This window comes from Sceloporus occidentalis, unplaced genomic scaffold (genome assembly GCF_023333645.1).
Source record: "Sceloporus occidentalis isolate IW3139 unplaced genomic scaffold, rSceOcc1.0.p SCAF_3, whole genome shotgun sequence".
NCBI classification, from domain to species: Eukaryota; Metazoa; Chordata; class Lepidosauria; order Squamata; family Phrynosomatidae; genus Sceloporus; species Sceloporus occidentalis.
In genome coordinates this window covers 40,184,836-40,202,889 of record NW_028316983.1, presented here as the reverse complement: position 1 = coordinate 40,202,889, position 18,054 = coordinate 40,184,836, and the positions used below count along the sequence as shown (strand labels likewise).

The 18,054-nt window shown below is 45.1% G+C and overlaps 1 protein-coding gene across 1 annotated transcript in view; it reads right to left on the bottom strand.

Moving 5' to 3' along the window:
* The window catches only part of NECAB3 (N-terminal EF-hand calcium binding protein 3), a 147,513-nt gene extending 130,205 nt beyond the window's left edge, over positions 1 to 17,308 (bottom strand). The window contains exon 1 of the mRNA XM_089514092.1: positions 17,031 to 17,308. Coding sequence (XP_089370218.1) covers positions 17,031 to 17,147 — 117 coding nt within the window. The 5' untranslated portion in view covers positions 17,148 to 17,308. The remainder of the gene's footprint in view (positions 1 to 17,030) is intronic.
* Positions 17,309 to 18,054: the final 746 nt, after the last annotated feature.

Sequence of the window (18,054 nt, the reverse complement as noted above, 5' to 3'; positions counted from 1 at the left end):
ACCCATTCTAGCAACGTCCTGTTTGGATGATGCATGGTTCAAACCCTGGTTTTAGTGCAAGCAGTTCTGATGAAGTCCGACACATTCAGCTCCTGAACTGGGGTATTATACCTTTAACATGCATTTTAAAAACTTACTCCAGATCTTGCAGGAATATCTGGAGCCCTTCTTTGCTGAGCCAGAGCAGCTGTCTGCAAGGGAATCCCCTTGAGCCAAGCTGTGCATTCACCACTGTTGCCAGTTGCTTGCTCTGAGATCAGAAAAAGGTGCCCAGTCATGTGATCATTGCTGGGTGCCTTACTCTGACCCCAGAAGTAAGCAACTCATGGTGGCAATGGATGTGCCAGGTGGTTCAGCTGGAACCCTGTGCAGACAGCCCTAGGTTGGGAATGGAAGGCCAGGTAATGGTAGGATGTCAGGGAAGCTGCAGGGCCAGGATATTCTGTACTGCCCCAGAGTATTTTAGCCAGTGAAGACAAGGTCTATATGACAGCTTTCTGGAACCTTGTCTCTAGAGATTGTTGTTGTGTGCGTTTAAGTCATTCCCAACTTAGGGTGACCCTAAGATGAACCTATCATGGGGCTTTCTTGGCATGATATCTTTGGGGAGGGAGTTGTCTTTGCTCTAAGGCTAAGAGAATGTGACTTGCCCAAGGTCACCCAGTGGATTTCCATGGATGAGCCAGGATTTGAGTTATAATCCAACTCTCCAACCTCAATTAAAGTCCTCGAATTAAAGACCTTCAATTCTGACATGTTTCTGAAATGGCAAAATTATTCATTTATTTATGCAACCATCATTTCTGTATTTTTTTAAAAAATATTCATGCCTTCTTGTAGGCTAATTAAATGGATTGCATAATGTACAGTTATACAAGTATAGCTGGGCTGTCAATACACTATGCTGCCTCTATACTATATTGCACCATTGCATAACCAATAGAAAGCAGCCGCCCGACTCGGCGGGCAGGCCGCTTTGCCGCAAGAGCGGCAGCAATCCGCCCCAGAGTGCCTCTGGGGCAAATCCTCCGCCCTGATTGGCTCAAGGGGTGGAAGGGGAGGCCCTTCCGCCTCGTGACGCTCTAGGACAGGTGGAGGGGAACTCAGTGGTCGGGAGTTCCAGTCCTCCGGAGCAGCTCATTGGTTGGAGCTGCTCCATAGGAGGGGCTCCTGAGCCACGTAACAGGCCAGGGCTGGAGCCTTTATAAGGCGGTGTGCCCAGCCCTTGGCGTCATTTGCAGCTTGGCTCTGCTGCGGTGCAGAGCCAAGCGGACAGGAGGCTGGCATAGAGGGCCTTTCCCTCCCTCCTGTTTCAGGTCCGAGACTCGGACCGGGTAAGTGGGGGCACAGACCGGAGGGCGGAGTCCAGCCCTTCTCCTCCTCCGTCTGCTCCTTGCCCCCTCCCTCCGAGTGTCCCACGGGGCATTTTGGCGGGAACGTCGCGCCCACCACTTTGTTTTGCCCTGTGTGGGCCTTTTGGTAGACCCCTCGGAGTGCCTTTCTGTTTTAAAGGGCTGTTTCCTGGTACACACTTTTATTTTTCCTGTGGCTGGCTTGGGAAGGAGCTTTTCCTTTTATAGTTACCATGCCTCCCAAACCACCTCCAGTTTCCTCGGCTTCTAGGCCCACTACCAGGGGCCAAACTGGTTTGCCCAGAAGATCGTGGGCTGGTACATCTAGGACCTCCAGAGCCTCTGCTCCCATTAGGGCCCCTAGCACAGGAACTATGTCTGTGGAGGCATCTCCTGTAGCACCTCCTCCCTCCCAGCAAAGTGCTACACCATAGCTTTCTCCAGAGGCCATTGCCACTTTGTCCAGGTCCATCGCTGACCTGATTCAACAGGCTACATCTTCCAGCCAACCGGCTGTTGCTACGCCTTCTCCAGTGCCTGCATCCCAGACAATAAGGATTCAAGTTTCCAGTTCCACAAGTTCATCCAGTTCCAGCTCATCTTCATCTTCGTCGGACGACGATGATCTTCACGGAGCCTCGTCAGCGGCCAATCGGTGCAAGGAACAGAAAAGGAAAAGGAAGACCAAGAGGAGATGTCACAAGGCTCGTTTGGCTGGAGCTGCTCAGCTTGCTGATACAGGTGGCCAGCAACTGGGAGTTCCATGTGGGAGGGATGGTTTTTGGGTAGATCACGCCTTGGTTCCTGGCTTGCCTCGCTTGGCTATCAAGAGGTATGCCTGGCATCCTGGACTCCAGGGTGTGTGGGTTGATCCTCAGGTGGCAGATTTCCCTATTTGTGCCCAGGTGAGCACCCTCCTGGATCGCACCTATCCAAGAAGGTCAGAAAGCTAATATTGAGAGGGTGCTATGTGGATGTCTTCTCCCTTCTCCAACCTACGGGCAAAGAAGCAGTTGCTGTGACTTCTACAAAGAAAGCCAAAAAGGAGCCTAAGGTGTTACCTGCTGAACACACCTTTGCCAACTGGATGGAAGGATTCACCATCTTTAAAGCAGCATGCATCCCAGAACTCTAGGGAGCATTGGGACCTGCTCCATAACGAAATTTGGCTGCTTGAAATTGGTTCACAGGCCAAATTCAAGGGTCCTCCAAGAGGGTCTGCCAGAAGGGAAGCTCGCATTTTCCCATGTTGGGATTTTAATGCGGGCAAGTGCACTCATGCACAATGTAAATATGATCACTGCTGTGAAAATTGTAAAGGTTCCCACCCCAGATCCTCCTGTTCTCAGCTCAGCGAAGCTTCTCAGCCCTTTCGGGCAGGGCGCCCTGCTTTTGCAGCATCTGGCAAAAAAGATGGCTCTGGGGGTGCAGAGGCCGGAACTACAGGGGGTCCAAAATAGTCCTGCTGCAGTTATTCCTCACAAGTTGTTCGCCTTGGCCCGTTCTCCTGTAAAACCTGAGGCGTTAATTCCACTGTTGGCTGCTTACCCTCTTAAGGAGGCTGCAGCTTACCTTGCAGATGGTTTTTCTTTTGGTTTTTGCATCCCAGTTGCCGCCCCCCTCTCCCATTCAAACCCCTGTAATTTGAGGTCTGCCAGAGCCATGCCTGAAGTCCTTAGGGCCAAGATTGCCAAGGAGATCAATGCTGGTCGCATGGAGGGTCCTTTTTCTGTCTTGCCATTCCATAACCTCCATGTGTCTCCTTTGGGAGTCATTCCAAAGAAGGCTCCCGGTGAATTTCGCATAATTCACCATCTATCCCACCCCCCTGGCTCTTCAGTCAATGATGCCATTCCCGATGAGCTGTGTACTGTGCGTTACGATTCCTTTGACCATGCTGTCAGGCTTGTCAAGGTGCCCTTATGGCCAAGTGTGACATTCAGTCGGCTTTCAGGCTGCTGCCAGTTCACCCTGATGATTTTCATCTGTTAGGTTTTAAGTTTGCAGGCGAATGGTATTTCGACAAGGCCATGCCTATGGATTGCTCAATAAGCTGTGCGGCTTTTGAGACTTTCAGTTCTTTCTTGGAATGGGAACTCAAGAGAAGGGCCTCATCTCCCCTAGTCACACATTACCTAGATGATTTTCTGTTTGTAGGTCAAGCCAACTCGATGGTGTGTGACAAGCTATTGTCAATTTTTTCAGCTTTGGCATTTGAAATTGGTGTTCCCCTCGCTGCCAATAAAACTGAAGGACCTACCACCGCCTTGTCCTTTTTAGGCATACATCTGGATTCAGTAGCTGGGTTGTCCTGTTTACCCTCTGATAAGTTGACCAATTTACGTTCTTTGTTAGAGGATACTTTGCTTGCACACAAGGTCACCCTTAAGCAGGTTCAGTCGCTGCTTGGACATTTAAATTTTGCATGCAAAGTTGTTGCCCCTGGACGGGCCTTTTGTGCTAGACTGGCCAGGTCCATGTCTGGTCCCAAGGCACTTCACCACCATATCAGAATTTCAACAGCCATTAAAGAAGACCTCCGGGTCTGGTTAGAGTTTCTCAAAAACTTCAATGGAGTGGCTATTTGGCAAAAGTCTTTGCAGCTGGATGACAAGCTGCAGGTTCACTCCGATGCAGCTGGCAGCATCAGCTTCGGTGTTTTCTGTCAAGGTCACTGGTGTGCTAAGAGGTGGCCTGCAGCTTGGGCTGGTAAGGACATCCTTTGGGATCTCACCTTCCTTGAGTTGTTCCCCATTGTGGTGGCAGTTCACATATGGTGTTCGGAGTTTGCAAATAAGAAGGTCTGCTTTTGGTGCAACAATTTGGCAGTCGTCAATGTTATTAACAATCAAACTTCAAAATCTGAGAGAGTCATGGTATTAGTGTGTAAGTTTGTACTGTGTTGTTTACATAATAACATTTCATTCACAGCTCGCCATGTGCCTGGTTTAGAAAATAATATTGCAGACACCATTTCTCATTTTCAGGAACAAAGATTTCGACAGCTACTCCAGAAGCCGACTTGTCCCCCACCTAGTTCCCAGAGTCCCTGTGGGAGGTTGGCTGTCTGAGATAATGGAAGGAGTCATGGCGTCCATCGCGCCTTCTACCTTTAAGACCTATAAGCATGCCATTTCCAAGTTGCTGGAATTCTTCAATTCCGGGGCCATCCAGCCCAGGTGGCCTTTGGACACTAACATTGTTCTACGGTTTTTGGTCTGGTTAAGACAGTGTAACATTGCTCCTAAAACAATGTCCATTCATTTAGCTGGCAGCTCTTTCTTTTCCAAGGCAGGAGGATTCCCTGATCCATGTGCCTCTTTCTTGGTTAAGAGGGCTGTTGAGGGTTGGAAAAGAATTTATTTTGTTTCAAGAGATGCTAGAAGACCTTTTATTTATTATTATTAACCATTATTTATAAAGCGCTGTAAATTTACACAGCGCTGTACATACAATCTTTTTAATTGGACGGATCCCTGCCCTCAGGCTTACAATCTAAAAAGACACGACACAAAGGGAGTGGGGGTGGGGAGGGGGCATCTCTAGTAGGATAATACATATAAAATACATAGCAGTACAGGAAATGATTCAATAAAACAGGGAAGAAAAGAACATCAAATAGCAAGTGACAATTATGCAATGCCTGGGAATGCTGCCCTGAACAGAATGGTCTTCAACTCCGTTTTGAAGCTGGTTAAAGAAGTGATGGCTCTTGCTTGCGGGGGAAGAAGGTTCCAGGAGTGAGGGGCAGCAAGTGAAAAGGGGCGAATCCAGGATGGGGCAGAGGAAATCCTGGGCTGTGACAGCAGACCTTGACTACCAGAACGGAGGGCCCTAGTGGGAAGGTGAGGAGAAATAAGGTCTGGTAAGTAAGGGGGGGGCAGCCCATGGAGGGCTTTAAACGTCGACAGCAGGAGCTTGTACTGAATGCGGAAAGGGAGGGGGAGCCAGTGAAGGGATGCCAACACAGGGGAGATGTGGTCAGAGCGGTGGGTGGAAGTGATAATGCGTGCAGCTGAATGCTGGACAGAAATTAAAGGATGAAGGTGAGAAAGAGGAAGCCCAGCCAGGAGGATGTTACAGTAATCAAGTCATGAGATCACTAGGGCATGGACCAGGATCTTGGCAGTAGAGGCAGAGAGATATGGTCGGATTTTGGCAATATTGTACAAAAAGAATCTACAAGCCTTGGCTGTGGTCTGGATCTGAGGGATACACGACAGAGAAGAGTCAAAGATAAAACCAAGACTGTGGGCTTGCTGGACTGGTTGAACAGAAATGTTGTCCACAGAGACAGAAAAGGAGTGTTGAAGGGTGGGCTTAGGAGGAAAGACAAGAAGCTCCGTCTTGGACATGTTTTCATTTGTTAACCAGAATTTGTGAGCAATTGCCTGATATTTGTTCATCTAATTTTGAATGCACGTTGTTCATTGCTGCTTTTACGGTTGCCTTTTTCGGTGCCTTCAGGCTTGGGGAATTGGTTGCATCATCCAAGAGTGATAGTTCGTTTAAGGCATTACAGGTTGCCAACCTGTCCTTTTTGAAACATGCTGCATCCTTAGTCATTCGCAGGTCCAAGTGCGATCAACTTGGTTGAGGACAAACAGTCGTACTGCAATGGATGAAGGGGTCCTCCGTTTGCGCAGTTAAGGCACTTCACTCATTCTGGAATGTTAGACCTCTGTTGAACGGTTATCTTTTTGTTCATTTGGATGGGACACCATTGACGAGATACCAATTTGTGTCAGTACTTCGCATGGCAGTGAAAAGACTGGGACTTCCCAACACTGAGTTTGGTGGACACTCCTTTTGCATTGGTGCTGCTACGGCAGCTTCCCGAGCTGGCCTGACAGAGGAATCTATTAAACAGATTGGCAGGTGGAAATCTCAGGCCTTTTCCGGTTATGTTCGTCTGCATCTGGACCATTGCGGTGAACACTGATTTGTTCTTGGCAGGGTTGGCCGTAGGCGTTCTGTGAATGGCCTGTTGTGGCGGCAGCATAGGCCGTGGATCTGCATGGTGTCATACCAGGGCTACGGAGTTCTGGTTTGGGAGTCATTCGGGATCCAGGGTTAAATAGGACAGACGCTGTAGCCATTGCGGGGGCCATAATGTGGGAGTGCCTCCCGGTGACTAGGGGCTTAGAGAACAAGTGAGCGCATGGTGGCATGGCGATCAATTGGCGTTCCTTAGCCCCTAGGTCATCCCAAGGCCTGGTGGTTACCAGGCGGCTGATCAGACAAATGTGGGGTTGTCTGATATCGCAGATCCTGACCTTATGCTTTTGCCAACCCTACCAATTGTTTGAGGTATTAATAAAGTTGTGGCCTTTCCTCCAGCTCTGTGTCTTGGTGTTTATTTGTGGCAGCCTCTCAGGCAAAAAGCGGCCGCCCGACTCGGTGGGCAGGCCGCTTTGCCACAAGAGCAGCAGCAATCAGCCCCAGAGTGCCTCTGGGGTGAATCCTCCACCCTGATTGGCTTGAGGGGCGGAAGGGGAGGCCTCTCCGCCTCGCGACGATCTAGGACAGGCGGAGGGGAACTCAGTGGTCGGGAGTTCCGGTCCTCCAGAGCAGCTCATTGGTTGGAGCTGCTCCGGAGGAGGGGCTCCCGGGCCACGTCATAGGCCGGGACTGGAGCCTTTATAAGGCGGTGCGCCCGGCCCTTGGCGTCATCTGCAGCTTGGCTCTCCCACCCTCCCGCCACTTGGGTCTGTGGGTTTTTGTCACATCTGTGGTTTGGCAGCATAGGCCATGGATCGGCATGGTGTCGTACCAGGGCTACGGAGTTCTGGTTTGGGAGTCATTCGGGACCCGGGGGCGAATAGGGCAGGCGTTGTGGCCATTGCGGGGGCCATAACGCGGGAGTGCCTCCTGGTGACTAGGGGCTTAGAGAACAAGTGAGTGCATGGTGGCATTGGTGATCAATTGGCGTTCCTTAGCCCCTAGGTCATTCCAAGGCCTGGCGGTTACCAGGCGGTTGCTGATCAGACAAACGTGGGGTTGTCTGATACTGCAGATCCTGACCTTATGCTTTTGCCAACCCTACCAATTGTTTGAGTTATAAATAAAGTTGTGGCCTTTCCTCCAGCTCTGTGTCTTGGTGTTTATTTGCGGCAGCCTCTCAGGCAACAGAACTTGGATTATATACCAATGCATGCTCCCAGTATTTAATGGTGGTTAGTCAAAATGTATTAAGGAACACATTGCCTTATGCATTACCTTAAAGACTGTACTCACTTACACAATGTTTATTCCAGTGGAACTGTATTTGTGCAACCATAATGAAGATATAGCTATGGTTGTCATTTGTCCCGTAAAACCTTGAAAATCCTGGATTGAATGGACTAAATAAATTTCCTGGCTGACTAAGCCGGTTGAAGCAGTAAATATCAGTTTTCTCCTTTGTTGCAGGCTAATGGATAGGTTAAAATGTGATAGTAGTGATGAAGCAGAAAGCCATGCAAGAACATTGGCATTGGCAGGAGTGTCATCCTGCCCTGCAGGCTCTGGTTGCTTCTGCACAGGCAGTACAACATGGAATGATGTGTATAAATCTAGCAGGAAAGATAAAGAGGACAGGGAGCTTGCATCTTTAACACCAGATAAGCCAACCTTGCTAAAAGTCTCCTTTTTTCCCCCCATGCACATAGTAAAGATGCTAGAACCTTATCCACCTCAGGGTAGAGGTGTTCAAAAGTGCAGCCTGCCAGATGCTTTTGAACTGAAATTCCTACAAGTCTTTGTCATAGGCTACACTATGGAGGGCTGCTGGGAGCTGCAGTCCAACATCTGAAGGGTGCACAGGAATAGCATTAGGACATTCTTCCATTCCCTCCCCCTCTTCCCCCAATAGACACAGAAGCTGGGAAAGGAAAATAGATGAGCAGAAATGGCTTTGTGTTGTGTGGTGATTCTGTTGGTTAGGCAGCACAGTGGAACTTCACTTCCAAACAGCCTCAAGACAGTAAAGTGAGTCCCTTTACTCTCTGGAGCTGCTTGGAACTGGAAGCCTCCCTCTCTTCACATCAGATAGGGGAAAAACAAGGAAAAAGGAGCTCTTAGCTTGGTAGTGGTACTGAGGCTGAAATATAATGATAGAAAAAGTGCAATGATAATATGTTGAATTTGCATAATCAAAATGCAAATTAATAATATGCATAATTATAATAATTTGCATAATATGCAAATTAGATGCCTGCATATGTGGGACTGGAATATGGCAACCCTAGATATGGTGTTGTGTAATGTCCCCAAAAGTATAACCCCGAACATAAGGACACTTACACTGCCATAGGTCATGAGTAGAATTCTAGCCTTGCAGTGAAACACTGTACACATCTTTTGAGAAGTAAGCCCCTATGAATTTGGTGGGTTTTACTTCAATTGTGGCTTTAACATTATCTTTTTCCTGTTCTGAAATTCCAGAATTTGAAATTTGAAAGCCATGCTTTGTTCATCCAAAGAAAAGCTAGTAATTTGCATGTTAATAAGAGTGAAGCCATTTTTGAAAGAAGTTCTTTTGTATTTCAGTACCTAATAATTCAATTATGGATGAGTATTCCTTCAACCCATTAGATTTATTCATTTAATGATGATGATAATAATAATAATAATAATAATAATCTGTTTCTACATATTTTAATACTTAATATTTTCAAGGCTAATTCCAGTTTTTGATGGACTTTCTTTGAATAAATTGTAGGTTTTTATCACTTTTTTCTCATACTATTTCTAGTGTCACTTGCAATGGATATGCCATTGTTATACACGTTTGTTTCTTGGCGCTATAAGTTAGTAAAATTGTTCCTCAACGGCTTTATTCTTTCACTGTTTTGATTGAATAAATATTCCATCTAGCTCATTTAAAAGAGCCTATATTTAATTGTTCCTAGAATCAAATAATGCATAAGGGAGAATGTTTTGATAGCAACTTTGGAGCTATTGATTAACCATATGGGCAGCTTCCAAAGGAGATCAATACTAAGGGGGGAAATATTGAAGTTTCATCACAGCACAACAGATTCCTTAAAATTTTATGAGCTTTGTTTCTGTATAGGCACAGCCACAGGGCTTTAAGCTAGTGTGTGTATTGTTGAAATATACTCAGGAGAATAGAGCATCAAATACAGAATACTGCCGTAATTGCTTAAACATATCAGAAGATTTCTTCTCTGTGCTCACAAATGGAGATACGCTGGGCTGCCTGAATCATTCAGGTCCTATAATACTGAGTACAATTCAGAGCATATTTACTTGGAGGGTAGTAAATTCCATTGTGTTCAAGGTAATTGCATAAAATTGCCACTGTAGATGCATACAGCCATTATTTAGGACTGTTTTCAGTTCTTAAGTTTATGAGACATGCTGTGTGCACTTGGATAATACTTGCTAATCGGTGACAAATTGTACACATTAAAAACAAATCTCTTTTTAGATGTTTTCCATATTGTGGTGTTATTGTTGTTGTTGTGTGCCTTCTAGTCATTTCCAACTTATGGCAACTACAGAATTTTTGTGGCAAGTTTCTTCAGAGCAGTTTTGCCATAGCCATCCTCTGAGTCTGAGAGAGTGTGATATGTCCAGGTCACCCAGTAGGTTTCCATGGCCAAGCAGGGATTCAAACCATATTCTCCAGAGGTCATCCCCCCATACTCAAAACACTAAATCACACTGGCTGTAGTAGACGTCATTTAAAATATAGCCAGAGAAAGAAATATTTATTTTTTCTTTAAATCAGAATTGGGCAAAGCACACTCCACAGCCTGCATAATGCTTTGATGCTCTATTCCCCTGAGTATATTTCAACAGTACACACACTAGCTCCAGGCCTCCAAAGGGCATTTTGAATCCCCCAACCACCTCCCACTCCAAAAAATATTTGGGGAAAAATAAAGGTATGTAAGGACAATATCACTATGTTTTCTCTCCCAACCCTAGGCTGTTATAATCCCAGAAGAAGCCTTTTACCAGACTGTGAGTATGTGAAACAAATAGGTTAACACAACAAACACCTTCCCAGGTAGGGATGCCATATCCCAGCGGGCCCCGGGACAATCCCGCTTTTGGGCCCCCCCTGCCTGCCCCGGTCCGGTTCCCCCCAACCCCAGCCTTTGTCCCGGCTCCGGGCCGGCCCCGCTGATGTGGCCATTGCCGCGGCAGCTAATGCGGCTGGCCGCCAACCCACCTCCTCCTCCTCCTCTTCTTGGCAGCGCCACCCTCCTGCTCCTGGCCAGCGCCGCCTTCCTCCTCCTCGCCGCCGCCGCCGCCACCACTCACCACCCACGGCGGGGCTTTCCTGCGCGTGCAGGGCTATTTCGGAGGAGCTCGTCCCCTTGGGCCAGCCGGCCATTGGCCAGCTGGCCAAAGGGGATGGGCTCCTCTTCCCTTGCGCGCGCCGGTGCCGCTGCGCCACCTGCGGCGGGGCTTTCCCCCGTGCACATAGGGCTATGACGGAGGAGCCTGTCCCCTTGGGCCAGCCGGCCATTGGCCAGCTGGCCAAAGGGAACGGGCTCCTCTTCCCTTGCGCGCACCGCCTCCACATGCACACCCTTGCGTGGGGCTTCCCAAGGAGCCCTTGCGCTGAGGCGCTGAGGAGGAGGGGGAGGATGAAGAGGAGGAGGAGGAGGAGGTGTAAAGGTGAGTCAGTGGCCATTTCAGGTCTGCCTTGGAGGTTTTTTTAAATTAATTTTTAAAAATATAAAATACTTATTTTTGTTTTTTTATTTTATTAATTTTTATCATTGCTTTTTATTTTATTTTATTTCATTTATTTTTATTATTGCTTGTTTTTATTTTATTTTATTAATTTTTATTATTGCTTGTTTTAGTTTATATATTAATTTATTAATTTTTATTATTGCTTGTTTTTATTTTATTTTATTAATTTTTATTATTGCTTGTTTTATTTTATTAATTTTTGTCCGGGAAAGCAGCCAAAGGGCTGATAAAGCAGCTAGTTCTCAAACAAACAAACCCCCTCCCAGCACAGCAAAGTCAGTGTAAGCTACACAGTCCTGGAGATTCACAGTAGTTCTACCAAAAGGGATTACCAAGAGAATTGTCAGACGGTCCGAGGTTCAGGGCAACAGATAGGCAGGTCGATAAAGCAGTCCAAGGTCAAGGTTTCCGGGTAGTCAAGACAAGAAGCCAAAGGAGCCAGAGACAGAGTCTTTCCTCTAAAAGAGTCAGATATCCACTGGCAAAGAACCACACATGCTCCAGGTGCTTAAGAAGGCAAGGAGCCGGCCTTCAGCTGTGTCTGATTACGAAGACGCTTCTGATAAAGCCTCCGAGATCTTCGAAGGCCCTCTCTTTCTGCTCGACGCTCATTGAAGGTAGGCACACTGCCCAGATCCTCCTCCATGTCCACAGCCTCGGCACCAGGCAAACTTGACTGCTGAATCTCTGGAGGGGCCATAGACTCTGCTCCAGCAGAACTAGGGCTAGCCTCTGGCTCCTCCATTACAGGTTCAAGCCCCAGAGGCTCTGGCTCCTCCATTACAGGTTCAGGTCCCAGGGGCTCTAGCTCATCCTCTGAGTCCTCCAAGCCGTCCTCCAGGCTGGGCATGACAATTTTTATTATTGCTTGTTTTTGTTTTATTTCATTAATTTTTTATTATTGCTTGTTTTTGTTTTATTTTATTAATTTTTATTATTGCTTGTTTTTTATTTTATTACATTAATTATTATTATTATATACACCCCTGCCTTGTTTTTTATTTTTCCCCATTATTTTTTATTATTAAATATATGCAAGTGCATTTTCTGTGTATTTATGGCGCTTTGAATGCTAACAAGTCTGCCTTTCTTGGACAATTATAGTGATGATGATGATGATGGTGGTGATATTGATATCAACAAGCCTCTGAAGCATGGCCAATGTAACTTGCTGTGATTTTTACAAACTCATGCGCAGGGAAGAAAAACCACAGTCCCTTGACCAAGTACACACTTCTGAGAAGTACAGTTGAACCCGAGGGCAAGTCCATTTCTGCCATCTGTCTAGGAATAATGCCAAAATGTCCTCCATTTTGATCATGCCTAAAAAACATGCATTTATATTAACATTTTTAAAAAACCCTCAATTTTTTGCGCTTCCTCCATTTTAAAAAAAATGTGTCCTACATTTGTAAATCTTGTCCTACATTTGTCCTACATTTGTCCCGGTTTGGAGCTCCTGACTTATGGCAACCCTATTCCCAGGACAAAATGATGAAGCAAGCAGAATCTCCAAAAATTTAGTTTTAATCTACAAGTCTACAGACTTAGGTGAAACAGAAAAGAAAAAAAAAATCCTGAGGCACACCCATTATGGATTTTACACAATATTTATACCTTTCTCCAGCCAAAGTTTCCTCTAGCTCACTCCCCATTGGCTGGGTCATGAGGCATAAAAACTTTCAGAGCAACCTCCTGCATGTTTCCCCTTGATAAGTTTCCAACCTTCTGCATACATCCCATGTTCATTAAAAGCTTTGCTTATGCCTCCTAAGGCATATAAGTTAGTATTCAACAACCTATTAAGCACGCACAAGTGAAAATAAGAAGTGCTGGAGCCTTGAACTCCAGTTCTTTGTGTTGGAAATTCCTTGTGCCTCCTATCTCCTCCCGCAAGCGCTGCACTCTGTTCTCTGTAGCACATCTAGTTGTTAGAATTTAGTGCAAGCTTTTCAATAACTATTTCTTTGTCTTAAATTTACAAAAAAGAAGCAATGGTCTTGTAGTTAAATCTCAGTCTTGGTACATTAGCATAGCTAAGTTCTGAGATGTCAAGGTTTTCTATTAGTCACCTATTTGGCTGAAGCAAAACATCTACTCTACGGACCTTATCGCACACACAATTTTAAACGTTCTGGGGAATCCGTCAGGCAAAAATCACACCCGTCAGGACTGGACGCAAATGGGTGTGCACCGGGGGATGGAGCAGGGCCTCTTGGAGGATGTATTCGTGTGCGATAAACTCCGTTTTCTGCAGCACGCACGCGCACACGAGCGTCCTCCTTCCATCCCCAGAATGTGTGTGCGATAAGGTCACAGTGAATAAACCAGACGTGGCAGTATTTTTAAATGAAAAAGAAATGTAAAAACCAGAGTTGGGAGTCTAGTCGGGACTGTGGTCTTCCAACCCCTGACAGTTGCTTACCTCCGCTTTAAAGCACCCATTTCTATCTCATTTTGTTAGGATATTAAAAACCCATAAAGGCTACAGTTGGCCCTCCACATTTACAGCTTTGACTTTTGTGGATTTGATTATTTGCTGTTTTGATTAATACGTTCTCTCTAGGAATCTCTAAGTCCTCCACTTGACCTTTCTCTGTTGAGTATCAAGTACTGAAGAGAAAATATTTGTAGGTTTCTGGTTTTAGAAATATCCACTACTGGGAGCTCTACATGACTAGAGCACTTGACTGTGGGGAAGATCCTAAGTGTATACCCTCCAACTGTTCTAATTTTGCAGAGATAGTCCCAGTTAATCATCTGTTGTCCCATTTTTTCAGCTGCTTTTAAAATGTCCCAGTTCTCTTTTTGACAGTTTACCTCTTTGTCCTCAGCTCACTTCAATTGCTGCAAACCAAAATGTAAAAGTAGATGCACTCAGCTCAGTGAGGGGAGAGGACTGGCTCTTGCCTTTTCCAAAAGGCTCAGGCAAAAGCAAACTGCTGCCACCTCTCTAGCTTGCCCATTCTTCCACGTTAATAATTTTTACCATCTTGACTACACTCTGAGGTTGCCGGGCCACACATGTCTCATTTTTCATCTGTGAAATATTGGAGAGTATGTAAGTGTAACCATCTAAATATGCAGATATTCCCTCTTCCTACCTTTGCGCACAATGTGTGAAGAACTGTGGTAGTCCTGATGGGAACAGGGACATTGGTTTGGTGTATAGGGTTATATTCTCACACTATACAGAGGGCAATAATTTCAGAAATGGATTCTGACTCAGGTAAGCTCAAAAACACCCTGTAACAATGAAAAACAAGTTCATGCTGTATTGCTGTGATGAATTAATTCCCCTGGGTCGAGAACAGATGCTTCATTCCCTTCCCCCACTTCAAAAACTCTATCATGTTCATATTGATCTCATATTTAAGACTTGGCCATGGGGACCCCATTGAGGAAAACGGATTCAAAGCTGACATCAGTGGAGATGTGTCACTATTACTTAGCCATTTAGAAGATCTTGGAAAAGTTATTGTTTTGTACTACAGCTTCCATGTACAATTATTTCTGAGCCAGTGTAGTATAGTGGTTTGGGCTTTGGGATTATGAATCTGGAGATGAGAGTTCAAATCCATGCCATGGAAACCCACTGAGTAAACTTGGGCAAGTCACACTATCTCAGCCTCAGAGGATGACAAAGGCAACCCCCATCCAAATAAATCTTGCCAAGAAAACCCCATGATAGGTGGTTCACTTTAGGGTCACCATAAGTCAGAAACAACTTAAAGGCACACACACACATACACACACACAAAAAATCACCACATCAGATGTCAGTAATTCATGTTACAGAATAAAATGCAATACTGTTTCAAAACTGAAACAACAACAATATTCAATTTTATTATAATCTAATGTAAGCCCCTTTTTACCCATCAAGTGTATGTAAATATTATAAGCAAATCATATCAACAGTACCAAACATAGAGCTTTCACATTTTCAGAGGAAGAGGCCTAAATACCCGACAGGCACTAGATCTTGTCTGATCTTGGAAGCTAAGCAGGGTCGGCCCGGATGAGTACTTGGACAGGAGACCCCAACAAATGCCAGGTGCTGTTGGGTATATTTCAGAGGAAGGAACTGGCAAAACTACCTCTGAGTATTCCTTGCCTAAGAAAACTATGAAATTCATGGGGTTGCTTATTCTACAGGAGACTTGAAGACACATTCATACGCATACATGGCATCCTTATTGCATCCACTACCATTTGCAACCAACTATTGCCAGTTGCTTATTCAGGTGATCAGCTGGGAGGAAAAGTTGCATTTGGAGTGGAAGCTCTTATTATTGCATGAGCTGTGTTGTCACAACAGTTTCTATGAATGAGCAAACATGCTCTCAATGGTGCATTTGGGTAATGTTAAATTCTGGTCTTAGTGATCTTACAACTTGCTTCCCTTTATATGGTAGTGTGAAATATTATTTCAATTACTTCTAGCTGTGGTAAACTAGCCACTTCATAGGGTGTCTCTCTCTGGATTGCTTCACTTTAAATGTAGTATGTAATAAGTCAGCACTGCTAGGTCTAGTTCCTATCTGACTTTCTAATGCATAGGGTTCCTTTTGATACACATCCTGCCCTGATAGCATCACCATTTGCTTTTCCATTAAACTGTAGGCCACACTTCTAGAAGGAATGAACACAGAGAAATGAGTAGCAATGGTGTTAAAGATACCAGTCTATTACTGTACTCACAATCAGTTAGTCCTCTTGTATAGATTGGAAGCCCAAGGACCAACCACAATTTGCCCAAGATCATAAAATGTGTTTGTAGAGATGAGACATTCTTTCAGATGCCATCCCAATATAGATAGATAGATAGATAGATAGATAGATAGATAGATAGACAGACAGACAGACAGACAGACAGACAGACAGACAGACAGACAGACAGACAGACACACACACACACAAGTCTACCATGACTAGTTTCCGCATAAAAACACATGGGCATTTATGTACCTTGATTCTTGAGACTTAGCTAACTTTCTTTAAAAAACAGACCTCCATGCACACCTAGAGTAGATTGTAGACAGTGGAGCATAAAATTCAGAAACCTTGGAAGGGGGAGGATGATATGCAATTGAACATAAATTGCTTCTTTCTATTGGGGTGTGTGTCAAAGTGAGGGTATTGCCCTCCTAGAAGAATTCTGTCCTTCCAAATATAATGTTCATTTCACATCCAGATTTCCAGCATTGCAGCCATTTATTTAGAGCATTTAGAAATACAGTTTAGACAGTCAAAACGAATAGGACAATGAAAGTTACCAATGGAATGTGAAAACAGAAAATATAAGAATTGTAAACCCTGTGATAAGATTTTGATTAGGATCACCAAAAGTCAGTAGTTTGAGCATTGGACTATGACTCTGGAGACCAGTGTTCGAATCCCAGCTTGGCCATGTAAACCTGCTGGGTGTCCTTGGGCAAGTTACACTCTCTCAACCTCAGAGGATAGCAATGGCAAACAACCTCGAGAGAAACTTGCCAAGAAAACCTCATGATAGCCTTAGAGTTGCCATGAGTCAGAAATGACTTGAAGACAAACAACAGCAACAACAATAAAGTCAGAAACAACTTGAAGGCACACAACACAGAGAGGTGTGGCTGATTTTCAGTGTCTCACTCTGCAATGCTAGAAAATTGGGAGCTAAAGGGAAATAAAATTCTATGTCTCAATCTTTACAGTATTACAAATTTGGGAGCTAAAGGAGGGAAATTCAATGTCTCACTCTTTGCAATGCTAGAAAATTGGGAGGTTAAAGGAAATTTTTCAATGTCTCACTCTTTGCAATGCTAGAAATGTGGGTGCTAAGGGAACAATTCGGGGGGGGGGGGCAATTCTTCTTTGGGCAAAAACAATGCCCTCATTTTGTCCCTGTTCCCATAGAGTCTTCCAAAGCACTTTGTTCACAAATCAGGAAAAATAATACACCCTGTAGGTACTTACATCATGGAAGATCGTGAGTCCTTTGCCATAGTGCTGCTGGGTCTCAGTGGATTTGGGGCTGTAAGCATGCTTGGCAGAAAGCAAGCACATTGTCAGCATCTCTGTGCATGCCATCATCTTGCCACTCTGGATCTCTGGTTTCTTCTTCCACAGATGCTTGAGAAGGCTCTTTTTTACACAAACCCCTAACTGCCTGCTACAGAGGATGCTGTGTCTACAGAGACAGTGGGTGACCAAGGATGCTCTGCAGGAGCTGGAACCAAGAGATGCTTTTGCCAGCCTCCAGGCAACTTTGAGTGCATGTCTATACCCCCTCCTCCCTGACTCTAGGCTGCGCCGATTGGACAAGATTTTGACAGGCAGGTGCTCTCAGACACACTCTCTTGGCATCATTGCCTCCTAGCAGCAGACTCAGCAAGAGATCCCTTTTCAGCGGGTGGATTTCCTTCCACCCCATTCACACCACTCAGGCTGAGGGGGATTAAGAAGCAGGAAAGGATCCCCAGGAGAACCACTGATGTAATGACCAATGCACAGAGGAAAGCCTGAGGGAACTGAGAGACAAAGAAAATTCATCAGGACATGCCAGAATTGTTTTTAAGAGAAAGATGCTCAATATTAGCCAGCAAGTCATTCTTGATTTTAATCTCTTGCTGGTATATTTTCTTACAAAATGAGGAATGCATTGCATTAAAATAATAAGTACCAGAAGCTGGAAGCTGATTCCCATGAAAGCAATGGTAAAAGAATACATGATTTTTTACAACGTAAATAGATCAAGCAATGATATCCAATGTGGGATAGTGGTTTAAATGCTGGACTACAACTCTGGAGACCAGAGTTCAATTCCTAGCTGGGCTATGAAACTCACAGTGTGACCTTGGGCAAGTCACATGTTCTCAGCCTCAGGAAAAGGCAATGACAAACCTCCTCTGAAAAATCTTGCCAGGAAAACCTCATGATTGAGTCACCTTAGGGTTGCTGTAAAGTGGAAATGACTTAAAGGTACACAACAACAACAACA